The sequence below is a fragment of the Anser cygnoides genome, unplaced genomic scaffold (assembly GCF_040182565.1).
Source record: "Anser cygnoides isolate HZ-2024a breed goose unplaced genomic scaffold, Taihu_goose_T2T_genome scaffold_71_1, whole genome shotgun sequence".
In the NCBI taxonomy this organism is placed as follows: domain Eukaryota; kingdom Metazoa; phylum Chordata; class Aves; order Anseriformes; family Anatidae; genus Anser; species Anser cygnoides.
The window spans coordinates 287,978-313,698 of NW_027103085.1; the positions used below are offsets into that span (position 1 = coordinate 287,978).

Here is a 25,721-nt window from a genome sequence, read left to right on the forward strand (position 1 = left end):
GAGAAGTCAGGTATTTAAGGCATCTAATGTCTGAGGGAAAACTGAGAATAAATCCAGAGAGGATTCAGGGAATTGTTGAAAACTAAGAAAGAACTAAAAAGTTTTAAGAGAGAGATTTTTTTTTTAAGGAATCAGGAGCCACGAAGCCGGAGGGAAAATGGATACTCCCTGATGGGAGAGAAATGCTGAATAAAGCACCAATGAGGCAAATATGATGTTTTACATCAAGAGAGTCATTGGGAGATGCAAGCAATGTGTGATGTTGTGCTAAGAAAGTATGTCTGTGTAGGAATATACACTTCAGTGAAGCAAATATGCAGAGGATGTGCCATATGTCAAAAGGTAAATAAAAAGGTCATTTGTAACTAACCTAGAGGGGGACGGGAGCCAGGGATTTGACCTTTACAAAGTATACAGGTAGACTTTACTGAGTTACGTAAAGGAGGGAGATTTAAGTACTTGTTTGTCCTAATTGACCACGTGACTGGATGGGTGTAAGCTTTCCCCTCTGTATCTGCCACTGCAAACACGGTGGCTAAGGTATCACTGGAGCAAATAGTCCCTAGATATGGGATAGCTGAAAACATTGATTCAGATCAAGGAGGTCATTTCACTTCACAAGTACTGCAAGGGTTAATGCAGGCCTTAGAGATTGAGTGGAATTTTTACACCCCCTGGCACCCCTCCTCTTCTGGGAAGGCAAAGCGAATGAACCAGACATTAAAGAAGCAATTAACTAAATTAGTGTTAAAAACCCAACTTCCTTGGGTAAAATGTTTACTTTTAGCACTCCTACAGGTTCAAACAGCACCAAGAAACGATATAGGAATTTCACCATATGAGATGCTGTTCGGATTACCCTATCTGGGCAGAAGGGATGAGATACCACAATTCGAAACAAGAGAGTTTTCTTAAGAACTGTATTCTGGGGTTGTCCTCTTCTTTGTCATTTCTCAGGACCCGTGGGAAATTGGGTCCTGATTCAGACCTGGAAAGGATCAACTCCGGCCCGAATGGGAAGGACTATTCCAAGTACTACTAACCACTGAAACAGCCATAGGAACTGCGGAAAAAGGTTGGACTCACTATACTCGAGTGAAGGCATCCGTCGACCCTAGTACCTGGGAAGCTGTTCCTACAGAAGACTTGTTGGAAGCTGAAATCGAAGAGAAAATAATCTCATAGTGGACTCTGAGAGGGATAAGAGCTTGCAATTGTAAACTAACCTTTTATTTTCACAGGTAACTAATGAGTGTGACTTGTGATTGAGAGAAAGGACAGACCTATAGTGAATTGAAGTGTTCCCAAGGGGGGTTTGTTATAGTAGTAGTGTATATCTTATTCTTTGTATTGATAATTATTTGGAAACCTAAGGTTTAAAAATAATGACAGGGAAAAATCAATTATTAATTTTGCTTTTAGTGATTGTAGGCCTCAGAGAAAGCCTTGGTCAATTGGCAACTTGGAAAAGGCATGACCAGATAACAGTAAGATGGGATACCCCATAAAAATATGGGTGAATGTGACAGAGGGTTACGTACCACAATCTGTCATGTTTGATGCTTGTGAGGTGTTAGCTTGTGGAGATTTAAATGCCCAACGACAATTGAGCAGAGAGAACAAATAACTGGTAGAGACCCAACAGCCAGTTTGAGAATAGCTGTATGGAAACGATCCTCTATTGCCATCAGAGAAAGGGAGAAACTCAAGGAGAAAACAGGAGAGAAAACAGGAGGCCCTCTTTGAAATGAGGCAGTTCAAACATTTGAGATTGAAACAGGGTATGGGGATGTGAATGCCTGGATAGAATGGGTCAAATATACTGTCCAGAGTCTCAACCATAGCAATTGCTATGCTTGTGCCTCAGGATGACCGATTGCCCAGATAGTGCCCTGCCCATTGGGGTGGACCGAGGATTCCCAGGGAATGCGATGTATGATTGCATTGTACCAAGAAAAGACTGCCTGGGGAAATGAGGCCTGTAAGTCTCTCTCTTTGCTATTCCCTTCCTTGCATGATAGCAATATCAGGGCTCCCCCTGTATTCTCCACAGCTATAGGTAACCATACAGCTTGCCTCTCACAGCAGGGTGTGAGTGCTACCCAGCATCTGGGAGAATTTGCCTTGTGCACGAGGACCTTGAATGCTACCGAGGACTTGATGGGAAACTATTCAAGACTTGAGATCCCCAGGGCAGATCTCTGGTGGTACTGTGGAGGGAAGATCTTACGGTCCATCCTGCCATCTAACTGGGGAGGCACTTGTGCACTTGTTCAATTAGCTATACCCTTCACCCTGGCATTTGAAAGAGAAACATCACAAATACCCAGAAGAAGTAAAAGAAGCTTAGGAGTATCATTTGATGATAGAGCGTACATAGATTCTATTGGGGTGCCTAGAGGAGTTCCTGATGAACAGGAAGCCAGGAATCAAATTGCTACAGGGTTTGAGTCACTGTTCTGGTGGGTAACAATTAATAAAAATGTGGATTGAATTAATTATATCTATTATAATCAGCAGAGATTCATAAACTATACAAGAGATGTGATAAGAGGAATCGCTGAACAACTAGATGCCACCAGCAAAATGGCTTGGGAAAACAGAATAGCATTAGATATGATACTTGCGGAGAAAGGTGGTGTGTGCGTGATGCTGGGCAACCGTTGTTGTACTTTTATCCCTAACAATACTGCCCCGGATGGCACAGTAACTAGAGCATTGCAAGGGCTTACCACCCTTGCCAATGAATTGGCAGAAAACTCAGGAGCAGACACTTCCATCACAGGATGGTTGGAATCTTGGTTTGGTAAATGGAAAGGGATGGTAGTGTCCATATTTACATCCTTGATTGTAGTAGCAGGAGTTTTGACAGCCATTGGTTGTTGCATAAGATGATGATATTAGAGGAAATGGAAAGCAAAGAAAGTGAAGAAGAGGAAGACATCTACCAAATTACATCTTAGAGAAAAATTTTGCAAAAATCAACAAATTATAAAAAGAGAAAAGGGGGGAATTGTGGGAATAGAAATGTTGTTTTTGCAGTGTTACATTGTATAGAAGGAAGGAATGTGGTATTGAGATATGCTTACAGTGATAAGAAAGCTCAGCAGGTGACCTCCTAAAATGCAGACAACCAGACTCCTTAGAGCAATCAGGTGAAAATCACTATGTTAAGTCAAGCCAGATAAGGGGAGAAAACATTACCATCTCAAAAACAGGCCGGCAACTGAAGGCCAGGCATTGTCTGTGAAGCATCAGATAGATTGTGAACCTGGATTATCCACTCCAGTGGGGAAACAGGGGAGGGTCCTGTCATCAAAAAGTATATAAACTGTGTTTTTGGAACTAGTAGGTGCGCTCTCCTGCTTGTGGGGCGCCCGCCATTGCAATCGCGAATAAATTACTACTTCACTGAGATCCTCGCCTGAGCCTAAGTTATTGGCTACGGAGTGTTTCTCACAGTTACCCATTGTGCAGTGAACCAATCCACACCCTAGGTTGAAATATTGTTTATTTCAGAATTGAGCAAGTCTGGGTACCAGGTGGTTTCCCACAAAGCTATCAAACCTAAGGATTTTCCAGGCCATTCTTTATACAATCCCTTATCAATACGTTTACATGTTTGTACAATCCCCTAGCCTCTGCTTGGTTATGTAATTAGCATACTGCTGCCATGACACAATCATTCTGTGCAACCTCAGAGAGGAAGGGTCCCTTGTTGGGCTGGGGTCTCCCAGCCTAGGGGTGTGATTTTTACTATTATAATGAGGATGGTTCACAGATAGTTCACATTAGAATACTCTTAATCTTTGTTTTTCAGCCAACTAGTTAGGTTGATTGGTGATGAATTCAAGGGCATAATTCAGGATGTTTCCCTCAAGAATGTCAATGTAATGGTCTTCCTGATTAGCAGTGCCTCAGTTAATCATCCTTTAGACATCTCCAAGGCCTGGGTCATCTTGCCTTTTCCTCAAAGTACATATTTTATCTCTTTCACACAAAACAGAATTAACTATACACTGGTATCAGGACTACATTTGCATGTTCTCATTCTCTATCCCATGGATATGTGTGCTGCAAGGACTAAGTGACAGCTACTCATGAGATCTGTGTGTGTGGTTGGTGCCAGCTGCTGGAGTCAGACCCGGGGTATAGGTGCCGCTGGCCTGTGGTGTCATCGGCTGCAGTGAATGAGGGTCCTAGTGTCAGTTGTTGGAGGGGCCATAGCTCTCTGGATCTAGGGAGGGTCCTAAAGACCTTGAAGCTGGAGTACCAGCTACTGGGGGGATCGTCATGAATGGACTGGGTGTCAGCTGCTGGAGTCAGACTGAGGGTGTAGGCAACCCAGCTACTAGAGTGAATAGGGTCTCAGAATCAGCTACTGGATTGGCAGGAGTACTTAACCTCCAGCCACTAGCGCAGGACCATTTTTTGTCCTGAAAAACAGATACTGGGAGGGACTAGCATTAGTGAGAGGCTCAGTACTGTGGCTGGAGCAGGACAACAGGTCACAGCCTGCATGCCTGGTGCTGGCTGCTGGGGGAGGGGTGCCAAGTGTCTGTATTTTCCCCAAACCTGGTATGCATATGTATACACTAGCCAACTTCCTGCTGGACTAGCTGGTGGGGGACTTGTGAATGTGGAGTGCCTGTGGGACGAGCGTGTGAGTGCTGCATGTGAACATCAAACTGGACCAACCAGTGAGCAGAGGACCTGTGAAGTGGGTGGGATCTAGGCAATGGTACCAGGTGGACAGAGGGGCCATGCCGGTACTTGACGAATCTGTGACTGTGCATGTGCTTGCGTTGTGTGTGTGCCTTCACTAGTGACCTATTGTACCAGATGAAGGGGGACTTGGCTGTCTATGTTTACATTCTATGTGAGTCCTGTATGTAGGTGCTGTTGAAGACAGTGCCTCATCTGTGTCAGTTTGTGTGTGACTAGCCGTGTTAGTGTCCTCTGTGTGTGTGTGTCTCTGGGATACATGCTAAGCTTCACTGTTGGTTGAACCTGCAAACAGGAAAGTGGCAGCCGCCTCTCTCAGCCTAAGCAGAGACCCCAGGTCCCTGAGTCACTGGGCTGGTCTCCCTGAGAAAATGTGGGCATAATGGTGTCAAGAAATGTCTGTCAGCCAATCACAGAGCAATATGAAAACATATGGGGAATGACGCTGTCAAAAGTGGCAGCCACACTGTACGTAATGACAGTAGGCTTCCTTTACTGGTGTGCTCCCAGGTACACTGATAAGGGTGACTAGTCCTACCAGACAGTCGCAAGGCTACCTGAGAACATATGGGTATGACAGTGTCAAGAAATGTCCATCAGCCAGTCGCTGGAGTATGAAAACACATGAGTTATGTTTAACAAAATAGTAGCTCCCTTCAATAAAATGGCACCTGTAACAAAATGTCAGCCCCCTCTGTATGTAAGGGAAGTGCCTTCCCGGTCTGATATACATTTGAGTAAACAAGTAGGGTGGTTAGTCATAGAATCATAGAGTATCCAGAGTTGGAAGGGACCCATAAGGATCATCAAGTCCAACTCCTGGCACCGCACAGGTCTGCCCAAAAGTTTAGACCATGTGACTAAGTGCACAGTCCAATTGCTTCTTAAATTCAGACAGGCTTGGTGCAGTGACTACTTCACTGGGGAGCCTATTCCAGTGTGCGACCACCCTCTCGGTGAAGAACCTCTTCCTGATGTCTAGCCTAAACTTCCCCTGCCTCAACTTAACACCGTTCCCGCAGGTCCTGTCACTGGTGATAATGGAGAATAGGTCACCTGCCTCTCCACTCCCCCTCGCGAGGAAGTTGTAGACTGTGATGAGGTCCCCCCTCAGCCTCCTCTTCTCCAGGCTGAACAGGCCAAGTGACCTCAGCCGCTCCTCATATGTCTTCCCCTCTAGGCCCTTCACCATCTTTGTCGCCCTCCTCTGGACACTCTCCAACAGTTTTACGTCCTTTTTGTACTGTGGTGCCCAAAACTGCACACAGTACTCGAGGTGAGGCCGCACCAGCGCAGAGTAGAGCGGGACAATCACTTCCCTCGACCGACTAGCGATGCCGTGCTTGATGCACCCCGGGATACGGTTGGCCCTCCTGGCTGCCAGGGCGCACTGCTGGCTCATATTCAACTTGCTGTCAACCACAACCCCCAGATCCCTCTCTGCGGGGCTGCTCTCCAGCGTCTCATCGCCCAGTCTGTACGTATAGCCAGGGTTGCCCTGTCCCAGGTGCAGGACCCGGCACTTGCTTTTGTTAAACTTCATGTGGTTGGTGATCGCCCAGCTCTCCAATCTGTCCAGATCTCTCTGCAAGGCCTTTCCACCCTCATCCAAGTCCACAGCTCCTCCAAGTTTGGTGTCGTCGGCAAATTTCCTCAAAACACCCTCTAGTCCTACATCCAAATCATTTATAAAAACACTGAAGAGGACTGGCCCTAAAATGGAGCCTTGAGGGACCCCACTAGTGACCATCCGCCAGCCTGATGTGGCCCCATTTACCACAACCCTTTGAGCCCTGCCCGTCAGCCAATTGCTCACCCATCGTATGATGTTTTTGTTTAGCTGTATGCTGGACACTTTGTCCAGTAGGATCCTATGGGAAACCGTGTCGAAAGCTTTGCTGAAGTCCAAAAAGATCACATCAGCTGGTTTCCCTTGATCGACTAGATGGGTGATCTTATCATAAAAAGAAATCAAATTTGTTAGGCAGGACCTACCCCTCGTGAACCCATGTTGGCTGGGACCAATGACTGCATTGTCCCCCAGGTGCGCTTCAATAGCTTCAAGGATCATCCTCTCCATAATTTTACCAGGCACTGACGTGAGACTGACAGGCCTGTAATTGCTAGGGTCTTCTTTCTTGCCCTTCTTGAAAATTGGCACAACATTTGCCAGCTTCCAGTCCAATGGGACCTCTCCAGATTCCCAAGATCGTTGAAAAATAATTGAGAGAGGTCCCGCGATGACGTCAGCCAGCTCTTTAAGCACCCTGGGATGAATCCCATCTGCACCCATGGACTTGTATGGATCCAGGTGGAGCAGCAAATCCCGCACACGTTCAGGGTCGGTTGGGAGTTTGTCATTCCCACCTCTGCAAGTCAATTTCTTTTTTACTCAATTAAATTTTAAATTTTACCATTAAACTCAAAAATGTATAAAATTTTGAAGTATCTGTAGCAACAAATGTTGATGCTAAAGGTATAAAAAGGAAGACAGATTAAAATAGGCCTAACGAATGCCTGGTGATATAGAATCATAGAATGGTTTGGGTTGTAAGGGACCTTAAAGATCATCTAGTTCCAATCCCTTGCCATGGGTAGGGTCACCTACCACTAGACCAGGTTGCTCAAAACCCCATCCAACCTGGCCTTGAATGCTTCCAGGGATGGGGCGTCCACAACTTCTCTGGGCAACCTGTTCCATTGCCTCACCACCCTCAGAGTAAAGAATCTCTTCCAACTATCCAATCTAAATCTACCCTCTTTTAGTTTAAAGCCATTACTCCTTGCCCTATCGCTCCTCTCCCTGACAAAGAGTCCCTCCCCAGCTTTCCTGTAGCCCCCCTTTAGGTACTGGAAGGCCCCTCTAAGGTCTCCCCAGAGCCTTCTCTTCTCTAGGCTGAACAACTCCTACTCCCTCAGCCTGTCTTCGTAGGAGAGGTGTTCTTCCAGCCCTCTGATCATCCTTGTGGCCCTCTGGACTCATTCTAATACTTCCATGTACTTCTTGTGCTGGGGGCCCCAGAGATGAATGCAGTACTCCAGATGGGGTCTCACGAGAGCACAGTAAAGGGGGAGAATCACCTCCCATCGGCCTGCTGGCCATGCTCCTTTTGATGCAGCTCAGGATACTGTTGGCTTTCTGGGCTGCAAGTGCACGTTGCCAGCTCCTGTTGAGCTTCTCATCAACCAGCACCCTTCAAGTCCTTCTCCTCAGGGCTGCTTTCAATCCATTCTCTGCCCAGCCTGTATTTGTGCTTATATAGATCTAGAACTGTTAAGATCCTTTTTGGGAAGTAAGAGAAACATGGGACAGGAAATCTGATATATCAGTTCTGGCCCATTGCAGTCAAAGGGAGTGAATAAAATAGTGAGAGCACAGGCAATCCCATCCATCCTGGGAAATTTCTTAGCAGCAACACCCAGAGAAGCCCCCAAAATATGTGCCAGATCCCTGACTGTAGAAAAAGTGTAAGGCTTTTCACACATCTTGAGCTTTGTTTTCCTTATGACAGGGTCCTAGACCAGGCCCACTGTTGGAGAGTTTGTTAGCGTAGCAACCACATAACCACCAAGTGATTATATGAAGGTGCTTTATTCAGCGCTGGAAGCCGGGGCAGGTGCCCAAATCTGGCTTCAAGTCCCGTTACTTTCCAGCCATTATTTATACATTCAACATTACATAAGGCATACATATTCATTACAGGTTGCAACATCAGCCTCGCATTCCATTCTAATTAGCTCCCCTCCCCTTTGCACATGCGTGGCGCTCTCTGGTGGTCGTCCAGGTGGTCGTCCAGATGAAGTAAGGAGTCTTCCTCTCTGCTAAACTTTTCACCTTTCTCACTCGACGCATGCTCCCTCCACTCCTTGGTTCTGCTTCAACTCATTTCAGCACTTCCAGGCCCTTATCCAAGGTCAGGTTGTATCTGTTCCCTCCCAGGGTTCCCCTTCAAAGATTCATTTGACTGTTCAGTATACTCCCTAAGTTTCCCAGTATACATAGATTATTTGATAATATACTCCCTAAACTTCCCAGTATACATAAATTAATTGATAATGTAAGTACATTCGGCAATGCTTAATTATACTGTATGACCCATCACCTAAGAGACATTAATAAAACATCCATTCGATTCTCCCCAACACTAACAAGTTGACAACTGAAGCTTTGTTGTGGAGGTTAATAAGATGGTTCATAGATTTCATCAACATGGAGAGGGACTTTCCGCAAAGTATGCTGCCGTGTCTTGCCCTAAAGCCCTATTTCAAAGATGGCATCCTAATTGATGTTATTCCAGATGTGCAGATACTTCATTTCTACCTCCCACTCCACACCTGGGAGCTCCAGGGGCCTCACTAGCTGTACAGTAAATTTTGAGCAGGTGTTTTGGGGGAAGAACCTAAAGCTGGCATTGCTGGGTAGCGTGATGTAGAAACACCCATCTGCCATCCTTTTTCCTACCCTGCTCCAGTACAAATCACTAGATGTCTTGGACTTGGGAGGCTTCTATCCATCTGTTAAATTTCTGGGGCCATATCACTTCACCAGCAGCTGTTTCTTTCTTTTCTCTTTTGCATAGATCTTCTTAATTTTGTAGATTCTGCCCTTTGTCAGGATTCACTTTTTGAGGTTCTTTAGGGTAAAATCTCTCCTCAGTTGCTTCATAACCATAGTCTATTAAGCAGTACCCTATTGGTTTTACGTGGCAAGATTTTGGTAATGAGGAGACTGCAGAGGTGGCCTCTGTTAGAAGGGACCAGGGGCTGCCTCCCGCTGTGTAGGACAGAGCTTGTTCCAGCCAGCTCTAAAAGGGACCCACCTCTGGACAAAGCTGAGCCAAACAGTGAAGCTGGTGGCACCTCTCTGAAAACATATTTAACAAAGGGTAAAATCCATTGCACAATAGCTGTGAGAGAAAGGAATGAGAAAAATGTGAGAGAGACAATCCTGCAGACACCAAAGTCAGTGAAAAAGGAAGGGGAGGAGGTGCTCCAGGTTCCAGAGCAGAGATTTCCCTGCAGCCTGTTGTACTGGTTTTGGCTGTGTAGGGCTTGGCTGCCTACCAGGGTTAACCCTCAACATGCATGCAGAAGACCATGGTGAAGTAGGTTGTCACCCTGTAGCCCATGGAGGAGACCACGGTGGAGCAGATATTCCCTGTAGCCCATAGGAAAAACCACATCAGAGCAGATATCCACACTGCAACCCATGGAGGACCTGATGCCACAGCAGGTGGCTATGGTCTGAAGAAAGATGTAGCCCATGGAGAACCCACACAGGAGCAGGTTTTCTGGCCTGAAGTACAGTCCCTGGGGGACCCATGCTAGAGCAGTCCATTCCTGAAGGACTGTACCCTGTGGTACGGACCCATGCTGGAGCAGTTCTTGAAGTATGAGCAGTGTGAAGAAGGAGCGTCAGAGGAGAAGTGTTAAGGACTGACCCCAACACCCATTCCTCACCCACCCCTGAGACATTCGGCAAGGGAGAAGGTAGAAGGTCAGGGAATGTAGTTGAGACTGGGGAGAAGTGGGAGGTGGGGGAAAGGTGGTTTTAGTTCTGTCTTTGTTTCTCACTATTCTACTCTGTTATTAATTAGCAACAAATTAAATTAATCTATCCGAAGTCAAGCCTGTTTTGCCCTTGATGGTAGTTGATAAGTGATCTCCCTGACCTTAGCACGACCCATGAGATTTTCCATCTTATTTTCCCCCCTGTCCTGTAGAGGAAGATGAGTGAGAGTGTGACCAGGTGGACGTATGGCAGCCAGCTAAAGTCAAACCTAGAACAGGTACACAGGTATCTGTCCACTTCTTACAATTTCAGCTATGAAAATTTAATCTGTGAACTTTTCTCAAATCTCATTGTCTTTCATTCCAGACACCCTGACGTGGTCTCCCTTTTTGAACAGAGGTACAGATTCTTTAATTTTAAATGCATCCCCATATACAGCTTTTCAAAACCTTGCTGAGTTTGAAGGATTGACATCCACAGGCTTGGCTCTGTTAGTCTTGTGGAAGCTATGGTTATAGCTCTTTATAAACTCTGACAGGACATCAATATAGTGAACAGTGCTGTGTGCTGTAAAATATAACCACATCTTGGTTTTGAGAGTCCTGTTAAAATGCTTTATGATAGGGGCTTTTACTTCAATTTAGTAAAAAAATGGAACATTAAATTGCTTTATAATCTTTTTCAAAGGCTGGCTTAAAAATTCTTCTCCCCAATCAGTCTGTAATTCCTGAGAATTGCACCCCCTGCTAAAATTATTTTTAAATCCCTGGTGTTGTGGGTTAACCCTTCTTGGCAGCTAAGTACCACACAGCTGCTCACTCGCTTCTCCCACCCTCCTCCACTCTCAGTGGGATGGGGGAAGAGAAAAGGAAGAGTAAATGTAAGAAAACTTGTGGGTTGAGATAAAAATAGTTTTATAAGTGAAGGAGAAGTTGAAGATGAAAAAGACACAAAACAAAACAAGTGATGTAAAGGCAATCACTCACCACCTCCCACAGTTAAACCAATGCCCAGCCAGACCCTGAGGAAAAGATGGATAAGCTACCTAAACACCCCTCTTCTCCTTTTTATTGCTGAACGTGATGTTCTATATGGCATGGAATATCTCTTTGGTTAGTTTAGGTCATCTGCCTGGTTGTGTCCTCTCCCAACCTACTGCATTGGGGGTATAATGTAAGACAGAGAAAGCCTTGATGTTATGCAAATACTGTTCAGCAATAGCTAAAACCTGAGTGTACTATCAGCATTGTTTTGGTCACAAATCTAAAACAGATGCACAGGAGCTGCTATGAAGTAAATTAACTCAATCCCAGCCAGAACCAGTATACCTGGCTCTTTCATCACCTGTTCTGCCTTTTAGACTAATGGCCCAGGCATACATGGCTAATATGTCTAGCATCACTGGGATGTACTTAACACTACCATTGTGTTTGGAAAACTGTTGCATATCAACTAGGTCTGCCTGCACTGTGCATCCACCTTGCTTGCAAGCCAGGTTGCCACTTGGCTTCTGTTCAACTTAGCAGTTTGCCTTTTAGTGTCCTTAAAAAGGGGATTTATACAGCCAAAGCTTCCCACTTTCCCAGGAGCATAGTAAATATCTTTTAAGAGAACTGGCATGTCTGCTGACACACTGCTACAACACATATATAAAATGAAACACTAGACAATCAATTTAACACAAAAAGAGGGAAAATTAATTAACAGGATATGAGGGGAGTTGGTTACCAGTCAAACTTCTCCAGATTTTTTTCATTTTTTTTCCTTGAATTCTGCTGTCACTTCAATGCCTGTTCTCCTTTCTTTGGTTGCTGCAGGCCTGGACGGGAATGCAGAAAAGTCATAATACAGTCCTGACTTCTCCCTGTAACAAAGTCATTTGGAAATTTTTGAAACATTGTATAAGGTCTTCAACCTAAGGACAAAGAAAGACGCATAGCACCAGCCTGCACCCCATAATGGTCTTAAAAGTAGCTGTAAGATCCCCACCACCACCCAGGGGAAAGGGATCTCTGCGACCACCACCTGCCCTCTCCATGTGACACTGACTTCAAAATCCAGTTTGTGGTTCATGAGCTGACTGACCAGTTCTTCTGGTTTGTTTAGTCGTTTGGGATCCCCATTGGGTCTTTTCTTTATTGTTCCCATGCACCTGTGCTGTGGCTTAACCTGGCAGGCAGCTAAGCACCACACAGCCATTCGCTCACCCCCCTGCCCCAATGAATGGGGGAGAGAATCAGGGAAAAAAACAAAAAGCTCATGGGTTGAGACAAAGATAGTTTAATAGGACAGAAAAGAAAGAGAAATAATAATAATGATGATAATAGTAATAATCATAGCATGTACAAAGAAAGTGATGCACAATGCAATTGCTCACCACCCGCTGACCGATGCCCATCTTGACCAGAGCAGTGGTCCCACCCCAGGCTCGGCCAGCCACCCCATATTAACTGTTCAGGGTGACGTCATATGATATGGAATACTGCTTTGGCCAGTTTGGGTCAGCTGTCCTGGGTCTGTCCCCTCCCAGCTCCTGATGCACCCCCAGCCTGCCCGCTGGCAGGACAGAGCGAGAAGCTGAAAAGTCCTTGGCTTGGTGTAAGCACTGCTCTGCAACAATTAAAACATCAGCATGTTATCAACACTCTTCTCATCCTAAATCCCAAACAGGGCACCCTACCAGCTACTAGGAGGAAAATTAACTCTGTCCTAGCCAAAACCAGGACAGGCCTGTCCTCTTGGGAGGAGTATAGGAGTGTTGTCAGGGCCTGCAGGGACGCGATGAGGAAGGCTAAAGCCCACCTGGAGATGAAGCTGGCAAAGAAGATAAAGGATAATAAGAAGGGTTTTTTTAAGTATGTAAACAATAAAAGGAAGACTAGGGATAATGCGGGTCCCCTGCTGAACGAGACGGGTGTCCTGGTAATGAGGGATGCTGAGAAGGCAGAGATATTGAATGCCTTCTTTGCTTCAGTCTTTGCTTCAAAGACTACCCCCCCAGGACTCCTGGACCCTGGAGGGAGGAGAAAGAGTCTGGGAAATGGAGAACTCCCCTCTGGTTGAGGAGGGGGTGGTTCGGGAGCATCTGACTGGGATCAACGCACACAAATCCATGGGCCCTGATGGGATGCATGCACGTGTGATGAGGGAGCTGGCAGAGGTTATCGCCGAACGGCTCTCTTTCATCTTTGAAGCTCTTGGAGAACAGGAGAGGTGCCTGAAGACCGGAGGATAGCCAATGTCACTCCGGTCTTCAAAAAGGGCAAGAAGGAGGATCTGGGAAACTACAGGCCAGTCAGTCTCACCTCTGTCCCTGGAAAGGTGTTGGAACAGCTTGTTCTGGATGCCATCTCCAAGCAATTGGAAGAGAAGAAGGTTATGAGGAGTAGTCAGCATGGATTCACCAAGGGGAAGTCGTGCTCGACCAACCTCGTTGCCTTCTATGATGGCATCACCAGCTGGGTTGATGGAGGGAGAGCAGTGGATGTCATCTACCTTGACTTTAGCAAGGCTTGTGATACTGTCTCCCACGACATCCTGCTAGCAAAGCTGATGTACTTCTTACGGGTTATTTGGTAGAGCAGGCGTACAATTAGACTGTGATTTGCAATGTGCATTCTCCTAAACCCCACGACACCTAGGAAAGTTTGGGTTTCTTTTTTGTTAGTTGGTGGAAAGATTATTATCTTTCTAACATCACCAGGGCAGCTGACCTAAACCAACCAAAGGGATATTCCATACCATATGATGTCACACTCAGCAATAAAAGGTGGAAAAAGGAAGAAGAGGGGAGGGGTTGGCTCTCGTTGCGAAAACATCTGTCCTCCCGAACACCGGCTATGTGCATTGAGGCCCTGCTTCAAGGACGTGGTCAAGCATCGCTCATTTGTGGGAAGCAGAAAGTATTTTTTTCCTCTGCACTTCCACACAGCCTTTCCTTTGTTTTTTCCGTTTTCCCTTTTTTCCCCTTTCCCCTTTTTGCCTTTAGTTAAATTGTTCAATTAATAATAATCTTTCCTTAATAATTATTTTTCCCTTTAATTAAATTATCCTTATCTCAAGCCATGAGTTGTCCTTTCCTTTACTTTTTCCCCTCCTCTTCTGAGGAGGGGGAATGAGAGAGCGGTTGTGGTAGAGTTCAGCTGCCTAACAAGGTAAAACCACCACAAGGATCTGAAAGAAAGAAACCCAAACTTTCCTAGGTGTCGTGGGGTTTTGGAGAATGCACATTGCAAATCACAGTCTAATTGTACGCCTGCTCTACGAAATAACCCGTAAGAAGTTGTGGATGTCCCATCCCTGGAAGCATTCAAGGCCAGGTTGGATGGGGCTTTGAGCAACCTGGTCTAGTGGTAGGTGACCCTACCCATGGCAAGGGATTGGAACTAGATGATCTTTAAGGTCCCTTACAACCCAAACCATTCTATGATTCTATATCACCAGGCATTCGTTAGGCCTATTTTAATCTGTCTTCCTTTTTATACCTTTAGCATCAACATTTGTTGCTACAGATACTTCAAAATTTTATACATTTTTAAGTTTAATGGTAGAAAAGAAATTGACTTAAAATTGATAGACACCAACTGCCACAACAGGTATGATATGCTACCAGTTGTTATTAATCCCACAAACCACAGGAATGTCAGAAAAACATGCTGTAGACAAGAGGTTTACAAAGGTATCTCTGGGGGCGGAAAATAAATCTGCTAAATATGGCTAACTTCCTACTCCTTAACTGGGAAGCCTTTGTCTGCTTTGTGCCTTGCCTTCACATCAGCTTTTTTCCCTGTCCACAGTCACAAAATTAAATCCTTTAATTCTCATCAAACATCCAGCACAGAAAGGAGCTAAAAAATGGCACGATACTCCAAACTGCCCCAGTGATTTGGCCAAGACTTTATTTTGTAGGCAATCCTGAAGTATAGTCAATAGCTGAGCTTGCAATACTTTTAGCCTGTGGTGTATAGTGTCTAATGATAGCAGCCTAACAATCACAAGCCCTGGTTATCATGGGGGATTTCAACTACCCTGACATTTGCTGGAAGGCCTACTCAGCCATCCATCTGCAGTCCAGGAGGTTCCTTCAGTGCACTGATGAAAACTTCCTGATGCAAATGGTGAATGTGCCAACTAGGAGAGGAGCGCTGCTGGATCTTGTCCTCACTAACAAGGAGGGGCTGGTTGAAGTGGTGAAGGTTGAGGGCAGCCTTGGTTGCAGCGACCATGAGATGGTGGAGTTTAGGATCTCATGTGGCAGGAACAGAATACCGAGTAGAATCGCAACCCTGGACTTCAGTAGGGCTGACTTTGGCCTTTTCAAGCAATTGCTAAGGGAAATCCCATGGAACAGGGTAGTTGAAGGTAAAGGGGCCCAAGACAGTCGGTTAGCGTTCAAGGATTGCTTCTTCCGAGCTCAAGATCAGAGCATCCCAACAGGTAGGAAGTCAGGAAAGAGAACCAGGAGACCTGCATGGTTAAACAGGGAACTGCTGGGCAAACTCTAGTGGAAGAGGAGAGTCTACAGATCATGGAAGGGGGGGCTGGCCACTTGGGAGGAAAGTAAGACTGTTGTCAGAGGATGCAGGGAGGCAGCTAGGAAAGCTAAGGCCTCCTTAGAATTAAACCTTGCGAGAGGGGTCAAGGAAAAAAAAAAAGGCTTCTTCAAATACATTGCAGATAAAACTAACACTAGAGGCAATGTAGGCCCACTGATGAATGAGGTGGGTGCCCTGGTGACAGAAGATAAAGAGAAGGCGGAGTTACTGAATGCCTTCTTTGCCTCTGTCTGTAATGCCGGAGGCTGTCCTGAGGAGCCCCATACCCCTGAGGCCCCAGAGGAAGTCGGGATAAAGGAGTTTGCCTTGGTTGATGAGGACTGAGTTAAGGATCGATTAAGTAAGCTGGACATCCATAAATCAATGGGTCCTGATGGGATGCACCGCGGGTGCTGAGGGAAGAAGTCACTGCTAGGCTGCTCTCCATCATCTTTGGTAAGTCGTGGGCATCGGGAGTAGTGCCTGAGGACTGGAGGAAAGCAAATGTCACTCCAGTCTTCAAAAAGGGCAAGAAGGAGGACCCGAGTAACTATAGACCGGTCAGCCTCACCTCCATCCCTGGAAAGGTGATGGAACAACTTATCCTTGACATTGTCTCCAGACATATCAAGGATAAAAGTGTCATTGGGGGTAGTCAACATGGCTTCACCAAGGGGAAGTCGTGCTTGACCAACCTGATAGCCTTTTATGAAGACATAACCAGGTGGATAGATGATGGTAAAACAGTGGACGTGATCTGTCTTGATTTCAGTAAAGCCTTTGACACCATCTCCCACAGCATCCTCACAGCTAAATTGAGGAAGTGTGGTCTGGATGATCAGGTAGTGAGGTGGACTGCGAACTGGCTGAAGGGAAGAAGCCAGAGACTTGTGGTCGATGGGATGGACTCAAGTTGGAGGCCTGTATCTAGTGGAGTCCCTCAAGGGTCAGTACTGGGACCAGTACTGTTAAATATATTCATCAGTGACTTGGATGAGGGAATGGAGTGCGCTGTCAGCAAGTTTGATGATGACACTAAACTGGGAGGAGTGGCTGACACACCGTGTGAGAAACACTCTGTAGCCAATAACTTAGGCTCAGGCGAGGATCTCAGTGAAGAAGTAATTTATTCGCGATTGCAATGGCGGGCGTCCCACAAGCAGGAGTGCACCTACTAGTCACACAGTACGGTTTATATACTTTATTTCTCGATGACCAGGACCCTCCCCTGTTTCCCCATTGACTGGGTAATCCAGGTTCACAACCTATCCGATGCTTCACAGACAATACATGGCCTTCAGTTGCTGGCCTGTTAAATTTCAAATTTCTTTTGACATTTTTACTGTTTGAAGTGGTAATGTTTCTTCACTTATCTGACTTGACTTGACACCGTGATCTTCACCTAATTGTTCTAAGTAGTCTGGTTGTCTGCATTTTACAAGGTCGCCTGCTAAGCTTTCTTATCACTGCAAGCATATCTCAATACCACATTCCTTACCTTTAAACAATGTAACTCTGCAAAAACAACATTTTTATTCCCACAACTGGAAGGCTGTGCTGCCATCCAGCGAGACCTCAACAGCCTGGAGAGTTGGGCGGGGAGAAATTTAATGAAATGTAACAAGGGCAAGTGTAGAGTCCTGCATCTGGGCAAGAACAACCCCAGGCACCACTATAAGTTGGGGACTGCCCTGTTGGAGAGCAGCATAGGGGAAAGGGGCCTGGGGGTCCTGGTGGACAGCAGGATGACCATGAGCCAGCCAGCCAAGAAGGCCAATGGCATCCTGGGGTGTATTAGAAGGGGTGTGGTTAGTAGGTCGAGAGAGGTTCTCCTCCACCTCTACTCTGCCCTGGTGAGACCGCATCTGGAATATTGCGTCCAGTTCTGGGCCCCTCGGTTCAAGAAGGACAGGGAACTGCCTGAGACAGTCCAGCGCAGAGACACGAGGATGATTAAGGGAGTGGAGCATCTCCCTTATGAGGAAAGGCTGAGGGAGCTGGGTCTCTTTAGCTTGGAGAAGAGGAGACTGAGGGGTGACCTTATTAATGTTTATAAATATGTAAAGGGTGAGTGTCAGGAGGACGGAACCAGGCTCTTCTCAGTGACATCTCAAGATAAGACAAGGGGCAATGGGTGCAAGCTGGAACATAGGAGGTTCTGCTTAAATGTGAGACGAAGCTTTTTTACGGTGAGGGTGACAGAACACTGGAACAGGCTGCCCGGGGGGTTGTGGAATCTCCTTCTCTGCAGACACTGAAAACCCAGCTGGACACGTTCCTGTGTGACCTGATCTAGGTGAATACGGAATATCCCTTTGGTTGGTTTAGGTCAGCTGCCCTGGTGATGTTCCTTTCTCACTTTTTGCCCACCCCCAGCCTGCTGACTCCGGGAGGGTTAGAGGGAGTCCTTATGCTGTGCCAGCACTGCTCAGCAGCAGACACAACACTGGTGTGATACCACTGCAGTTCTAGCTACAAGTGCAGAGCACAGCACTGTATGGGCTGCTGCAGGGCAAGTTAACATCCCAGCTAGACCCAGTACAGTCCTTTGACTTTATTTTCTTTCATGGCAAAACCAGCCTTCAGAATGATTTGGACTATTTTCTTCCCTTTCTCAAACACTTCCTCTGCTGTGTCACCCCACACAATGATGTCATCGATGTACTGCAGGTGTTCAGGAGCTTCCCCCTGCTCCAGCGCAGACTGGGTCAGTCCATGGCAAATGGTAGGGCTGTGTTTCCACCCCTGGGGCAGCCGATTCCAAGTATATTGGACACTCTTCCAAGTAAAAGCAAACTGTGGCCTGCACTGTGCTGCTAGAGGGATGGAGAAAAATGCATTAGCGATATCAATTGTGGCATACCACTTGGCTGCCTTTGATTCCAGTTCGTACTGGAGTTCTAGCATGTCCGGCACTGCAGCACTCAGCGGTGGCGTGACTTTGTTCAGGCCACGATAGTCCACTGTTAGTCTCCACTCACCATGAGACTTTCGCACTGGCCATATGGGACTATTAAAAGGTGAATGAGTCTTGCTGATCACTCCTTGGCTCTCCAGTCGATGAACCAACTCATGGATGGGAATCAGGGAGTCTCGGTTGGTGCGATATTGCCGCCGGTGCACAGCTGTGGTAGCAATTAGCACCTGCTGTTCTTCAACCCTCAGCAGCCCCACAACAGAAGGGTCCTCTGAGAGACCGGGCAAGGTAGACAACTGTTTAATGACCCCTGTCTCTAAGGCAGCTATGCCGAAAGCCCACCGGAACCCTTTTGGATCCTTGAAATATTCTCTTCTGAGACAGTCTATGCCAAGGATGCACGGAGCATCTGGGCCAGTCACAATACGGTGCTTTTGCCACTCGTTCCCGGTTAGACTCACTTCAGCCTCCAATACAGTTAACTGCTGGGATCCCCCCGTCACCCCATAAATACAGATGGGCTCTGGCCCTTTATAGCTTGATGGCATTACAGTACACTGTGCACCGGTGTCTACTAAAGCCTTATACTTCTGTGCATCTGATGTGCGAGGCCATTGAATCCACAACAGTCCAATAAACCCGATTGTCCCTTTCCTCCTCCTGGCTGGAGGCAGGGCCCCTCTAGTCCTTATCAGAATCTTCATTCCTGTGTCTGGAGGACTGCCCGCTGGAAATAGGAGCAGCAAGTTTCTCAGAGAACCCCCCTTTTGTGACTGTTTTTCCTTATAACTCACGTACCCACGCCTCTAGGGGCGAGGTAGATTTTCCATCCCATTTTCTCATGTCCTCTCCATGGTCATGTAGGTAAAACCACAGGGTGGCATGGGGTGTGTACCCACTATATTGAGTTCCTTGCTCAGAAGGATGCTTACCCCTGATAGCTGAGACACTGGTTTGTAAAAGTGGGGAGGAAGATAAATTCTAAGTTGGTGGACCTCTTCAGAAAGTTTCTCCAAAGTATTCTCTTTTAGTAGGTGGAACTCTTGAGAAAGTTTTTCCACAGCCGAGATGCAGGCCTGTAGTGAAGAGGAGAGACTTTCTTCAGACCGCCGGAGTTGTTTAGCCAATTCATCCACCGTGGGTTCCTCATTGTCTTTCCAGGTCATTACCGCCAATGAGTTGGCATATGATGATGGTGCACTCCGTACAAACTTCTGCCACATGGGTGGTGTACATTTGACTTCATCTGGATCTTTGGATAGCTGCTCACTGTCTAGGTCCTCATAAATCACCTCTCATACACCTAATTCCCTCAGGTACTGGATTCCCTTCTCCATGGTGGTCCACTTGCCCGGTAGACATACAAGATCTTCCTTGAAGGGATACCTTTCCTTCACACCTGCCAGGAGATGCCTCCAGAGGACTTGTGGTCCGTTTCCGTTTCCCAGCACCCTTTGCCTATAAGTGTCTATAAGGTTGTTTCGGAAATGGGTCCCATTGTCTGACTCAGTTCATTCTGGGGTGCCATGTCGCCATAGGACTTGCTTTTCGAGGCCCCGGATAGCGTTCTGGGCGGTGGCATGGGGCACAGGATATGTTTCCAGCCATCTGGTTGTTGCTTCCACCTTTGTAAGTACGTGGCACTTGCCGTTGTGGGTTTGAGGGAGTGTGAGTGTGAGTGAGGGAGTGTGCCCACTTGCCAAGGCAATCGGCTCTGGGGCAGATGTGTTCTGCAGCGGAGCGGGGGATCGAGACAGGCAAGGCTTTTTTTTCGGCATCGAGGCCACTGGAAGCAGCCGAGAGAGCCGCCAGGACCCGGCAGCCCTCACGAGGGAGGCTGAGAGGCATAGGCGGAGCCAGCAGCGCCCCCGCCCCGGCCGTTCAAAGGCAGCCCCTAGGGAGCGCGAGCGACCAGGACCACGGCAAACAGGGAGGGCAAACAGGGCGTGGCGCATCAGAAGGGCGGGGCACGGCAGTTTGCGTGGCAGTTCATGCAGGCAGGGCAAGCAGGGAGGGCCCCTCGCTGCTCTTTTGCAGCGGTCTTTCCCTTCGGTACTTGTAGCCTGCCTACGAGGAACCTGGCCATGGTATCCACCAGGCAGAAAACCATGGCCTCCGCATCTGTTGCGGCCTCTCCAGCCACAGTCACCGATGTGGCTACTCAGACGGAGGGCTCGGGGAAACATGCAGCCGTCCAGGTCTTGGGCTGCAGGGTGTGCCCGAGTCTTCTGTCGGTATCTGACAGCAGCAGCAAGGGGTATGCCTGTGGGAGGTGTGCCCAGGTTGAAGAGCTGCTCAGCCAGGTAGCGGAGCTTCGGGAGGAGGTGAGCAGGCTCAGGAGCATCAGGGAGTCAGAGAGGGAAATTGACTGGTGGAGGTGTACTCTACCCTCTCTGAGACAGACTCACGAGCCTTCCATAGCACAAATGTCTCCTGCTACGCAGAAGACAAAAGTTCCCTCATCCCGCCAGGCAGTAAGAGGAGACCTAGGCCAAGGGGGGGAATGGAGGCAGGTTCCTGTTTGGGGTGGTAGGCGAGCCCTGTCCCTGCCCACCTCACCTTCCCATCTACCCTTATATAACAGGTATGAGGCTCTAGAACACGACAGTCAGAACAACGAAGTAGACGAAAGCCCGTCCCAGTTGGAGAGGATGCCTAAGGCAAGGCAACCTACCCCCCGCATTGCTACATCAACTGTCAAAAAAGAAAGAAGGGTTATTGTCATGGGGGACTCCCTTTTGAAAGGGACAGAGGGCCCGATATGCCGACCGGACCCAACCCACAGGGAAGTCTGTTGCTTCCCTGGGACTCAGGTGAGAGACTTCGCTAAGAAAGTCAAGCACCTGGTAAGGCCCACCGACTACTACCCGCTACTGGTCTTTCAGGCTGGTAATGACGAGGTAGCAACGAGAAGTCCGAGAGCGATCAAAAGGGACTTTAGGGCTTTGGGGCGACTACTTAAAGGATCAGGGGCACAGGTTGTGTTTGCCTCTGTCCTTCTGATAGGGGGGATCGATGCTGACAAGCAGACTCATCACATTAACACGTGGCTTCGGGACTGGTGCAACCGGCGGAATTTTGGGTTTTTCGATCACAGGAAGGTCTACGCGACACCGGGCCTGCTGGCACCAGATGGGATGCGCCTCTCTCAGAGAGAGGTAAGGATTTTTGCTCAGGAGTTGGCAGGGCTGATAGATAGGGCTTTAAACTGGAGTCGAAGGGGGAAGGGGATAAAACCAGGCACACCGGTGATGAGCTAAGGGATGGTGTGCTAGAATCAGAGGGACTGTGTCCTAGTGAGGCCCTTCGGTCAGGTACACAAGGTGCTGCGTGTAGGGAGGCGCATTTGAAGTGCTTCTACACAAATGCACGCAGTATGAGGAATAAAATGGATGAGCTAGAAGTCTTGGCCCAGTCCCACAGCTACGACATCATTGGCATAAGCGAAACCTGGTGGGATGAGTCCTGTGGCTGGTGTGTTGCAATAGATGGTTACAGGCTCTTCAAGAGGGACAGGCAGGGTAGGCGAGGTGGCCGGGGTGGCAATGTATGTGAAGCATGGGCTGGACTGTGTGGAACTTCAAGTTGGCGATGGCAAAGTTGAGAGCCTCTGGGTAAGGATTAAGGGACGAACAAATAAAGGGGATGTTGTTGTGGGAGTCTTATTACAGACCACCCGGCCAGGACAACAACGTCGATGAATTATTCTTTGCAGAACTAAGAGATGCCTCGAGATCAACTCCCCTTGTCCTTATGGGGGATTTCAACTTGCCAGACGTCAGCTGGGATCACCACACGGCTGACACGAGCAAGTCCAGGAGGTTCATAAAACACCTAGATGATAACTTCTTGGTGCAGGTGCTAAGAGAGCCAACTAGGAAAGGTGCCCTCCTAGATCTGTTGCTGGAGAACAGAGAGGGTCTTGTGGGGGACGTGGCAGTTGGCGGCCGTCTCAGTCATAGTGACCACGAAGTGGTTGAGTTTAGAATTTATGGTGACAGAAGGAAAACTGTCACCAAAACTTCAGCCAAAACTTCAACTCAGGGGGGTTGTGGAATCTCCTTCTCTGGAGACATTGAAAACCCAGCTGGACGCGTTCCTGTGTGACCTGATCTAGGTGTTCCTGCTCCGGCAGGGGGATTGGACTAGATCTTTCAAGGTCAGCTTCCAATCCCTAACATTCTGTGATATGAAAACAGCATTGTTCGATGTTTCAGTTTCATATTATCAGCTTTACAGCACTGGGTATGAAATGTAAAGGCTCTGGTTTGAAAACTGTAGTATAAACGGGAACTTAGAAAATGCTTTCACATACGATTTCTCCCCTTGAGGTAAGACATGGAGCTTACTACATAGCCTGAAATGAACTACAACCACGTAACACTAGAATAAATACATTGGTTGACAGTTCTATGGCATACCTATATCTGAATATTAGTAAAATTTAATGTGCATTAAATTATGAGGACTAATGTCTATGTGGTAGTATTTCTGCTTCACACTACATTCAACAGCTGTGACTCCACAGCAGTCTGCATCCTGCCAGTTCTGCTGTTTGTGACACTGTTGTTGCTTGCTGGTCACAAATTGACTTCCTGTTAACTTCTAAATGTTGCTACCCAACCAAGTGAATGTTCAAGAAATCCCCAGGAAGATCTACCAGAATAAATTACCAACTCCAAATAAATGGTAATGGGAATATAAGCAATGGGCTTAAAAAAATAGTTTGCAAGGAAAATAAAATTAAAAAATATTTTCTTATCCGTGCCACATTTCAACTTCTAAGCATCACAGAAGGATCTGTTTCAGATCTCTCATATTTCATAAAGGTAAGAGAACCAGGAATAAAAAGACTCATGGAAAAGTGTCTGTGCAATAAATCACATCTCTTCAAAGTACAAAAGCTAGAAACAGTCCACAGGTTTCAATACACACATCATCTGAAAACCCTGAAGAAAGAACCCCAGCCTAGAGTTACTTTTTTTGAATAAATCATTTTAATAACTAGCATTCACTAATCAATATACACATGGGGTGTTTATTTCATTGTCATTAATTTGCCAGGCCGCTCAAGATATCCTGCCCTACTTCTTTATTTCACATCTACATTAAAAATGGTGACCAGAAACTGAGAGAAAAATTAAAAAGTGAGTGGTTTCTTTGAGAGTATGTATGGATTCCATTTCCAGCCAAACCACCACTTAGTCTCTCTTTTTCTTTACTAGCCCAAATCTCTGAGGGAAGCTTAAAAAACTGCCTTTACACAGACTGAAAATATTTGTTTTGTTTGCTCCATTCTACTTCAGTTCTACTCCATTCTACTTTAATTCTACTCCATTCTACTAATTATTATTGTTTACTGATTACTGTGTAAAATAAACAATATCCATATTAGTTTACCTTGAAGGTTGAACAATATATTGCTGGAAGTTCCAAAGTTTTATAGCATCAGATTTTTCTTTGTTCAGTTGTGGTTTGGGATGATTAAGCTATATTAGTAGTACAGGTACCACTGACGTACAAGATAAGAAGTGACAAATTCCCCACTTCCCCTCAACTTTTAGTGGAAAATCCACTCCCTCTCAGCAGCCTCAAGGGTATTTACCCCAGCAGTCACTCCCTTCTTCCGGTCGCATGCTCTGTTGTGATTGGCTGGCAGGACTGTGTGGACTATGACATGTGACCATGAAGTGGTTGAGTTTAGAATTTATGGTGACAGAAGGAAAACTGCCACCAAAACTTCAGCCCTGGATATGGGGAAAGCAGACTTCAGGCTGCTCAGGGAACTAGTCAGCAAGGTCCCCTGGGAAACTGCTTTTGAAGGCATTGGCGTCCATCAGTGCTGGTCAGTCTTTAAGCACTGCCTCCTAAAAGCACAAGATCAGGCGATTCCAAAAAAGTCAAGCAGGCGGGGCAGAAGGCCGGCCTGGATGACCAGGGACCTTCTACTGGAGCTTAGGTGAAAAAAGAAAGTGTACAGCTGCTGGAAGCAGGGTCAGGCAACGTGGAAGGAATACAGGGATGCTGTTCGTGTTTGTAGGGAGAAAATTCGTGTGGCCAAAGCCCAACTAGGGTTGAAGCTGGCCAGGTCTGTGGGAGACAATAAAAAAGTTTTTTTTAGATATGTGAACAGAAAAAGGAGGACCAAAGAAAACATAGGTCCGCTACTAGATGGGGAAGGTCTCCTCACAGACAATGACATAGGCAAAGCAGAGACGTTTAACGCCTTCTTCGCCTCTGTCTTCAGTGCTAATGATGGGCTTCAGGACCCAGGGTACCCTGAGCTGGAGGACCATGATGGTGGGAATGACAAACTCCCAACCGACCCTGAACGTGTGCGGGATTTGCTGCTCCACCTGGATCCATACAAGTCCATGGGTGCAGATGGGATTCATCCCAGGGTGCTTAAAGAGCTGGCTGACGTCATCGCGGGACCTCTCTCAATTATTTTTCAACGATCTTGGGAATCTGGAGAGGTCCCATTGGACTGGAAGCTGGCAAATGTTGTGCCAATTTTCAAGAAGGGCAAGAAAGAAGACCCTAGCAATTACAGGCCTGTCAGTCTCACGTCAGTGCCTGGTAAAATTATGGAGAGGATGATCCTTGAAGCTATTGAAGCGCACCTGGGGGACAATGCAGTCATTGGTCCCAGCCAACATGGGTTCACGAGGGGTAGGTCCTGCCTAACAAATTTGATTTCTTTTTATGATAAGATCACCCATCTAGTCGATCAAGGGAAACCAGCTGATGTGATCTTTTTGGACTTCAGCAAAGCTTTCGACACGGTTTCCCATAGGATCCTACTGGACAAAGTGTCCAGCATACAGCTAAACAAAAACATCATACGATGGGTGAGCAATTGGCTGACGGGCAGGGCTCAAAGGGTTGTGGTAAATGGGGCCACATCAGGCTGGCGGATGGTCACTAGTGGGGTCCCTCAAGGCTCCATTTTAGGGCCAGTCCTCTTCAGTGTTTTTATAAATGATTTGGATGTAGGACTAGAGGGTGTTTTGAGGAAATTTGCCGACGACAC

The 25,721-nt window shown here is 46.9% G+C and overlaps 2 protein-coding genes across 6 annotated transcripts in view; one reads left to right on the forward strand and one right to left on the reverse strand.

Moving 5' to 3' along the window:
- LOC136789573 (adenosine 5'-monophosphoramidase HINT1-like) overlaps nt 1-25,721 on the forward strand; it is a 77,148-nt gene that overhangs the window by 17,970 nt on the left and 33,457 nt on the right. The gene's annotated exons all lie outside the window — the stretch shown is intronic.
- LOC136789574 (uncharacterized) overlaps nt 8,299-25,721 on the reverse strand; it is a 266,555-nt gene continuing 249,132 nt past the window's right edge. For 2 of the 4 annotated variants that reach the window (XR_010828263.1, XM_066989624.1), the window contains 2 exons: nt 11,966-12,101; nt 8,299-9,632 (listed from right to left, as the gene is read on the reverse strand). Coding sequence is in view for 3 of the 4 variants with exons in the window: in XM_066989624.1 (XP_066845725.1) it covers nt 11,990-12,101 (112 nt within the window). In the remaining variant the exon portion in view is untranslated. Of the gene's footprint in view, nt 12,102-25,721 lie in introns of all 4 variants that reach the window. The other 2 variants (XM_066989633.1, XM_066989623.1) reach the window with 1 other exon arrangement.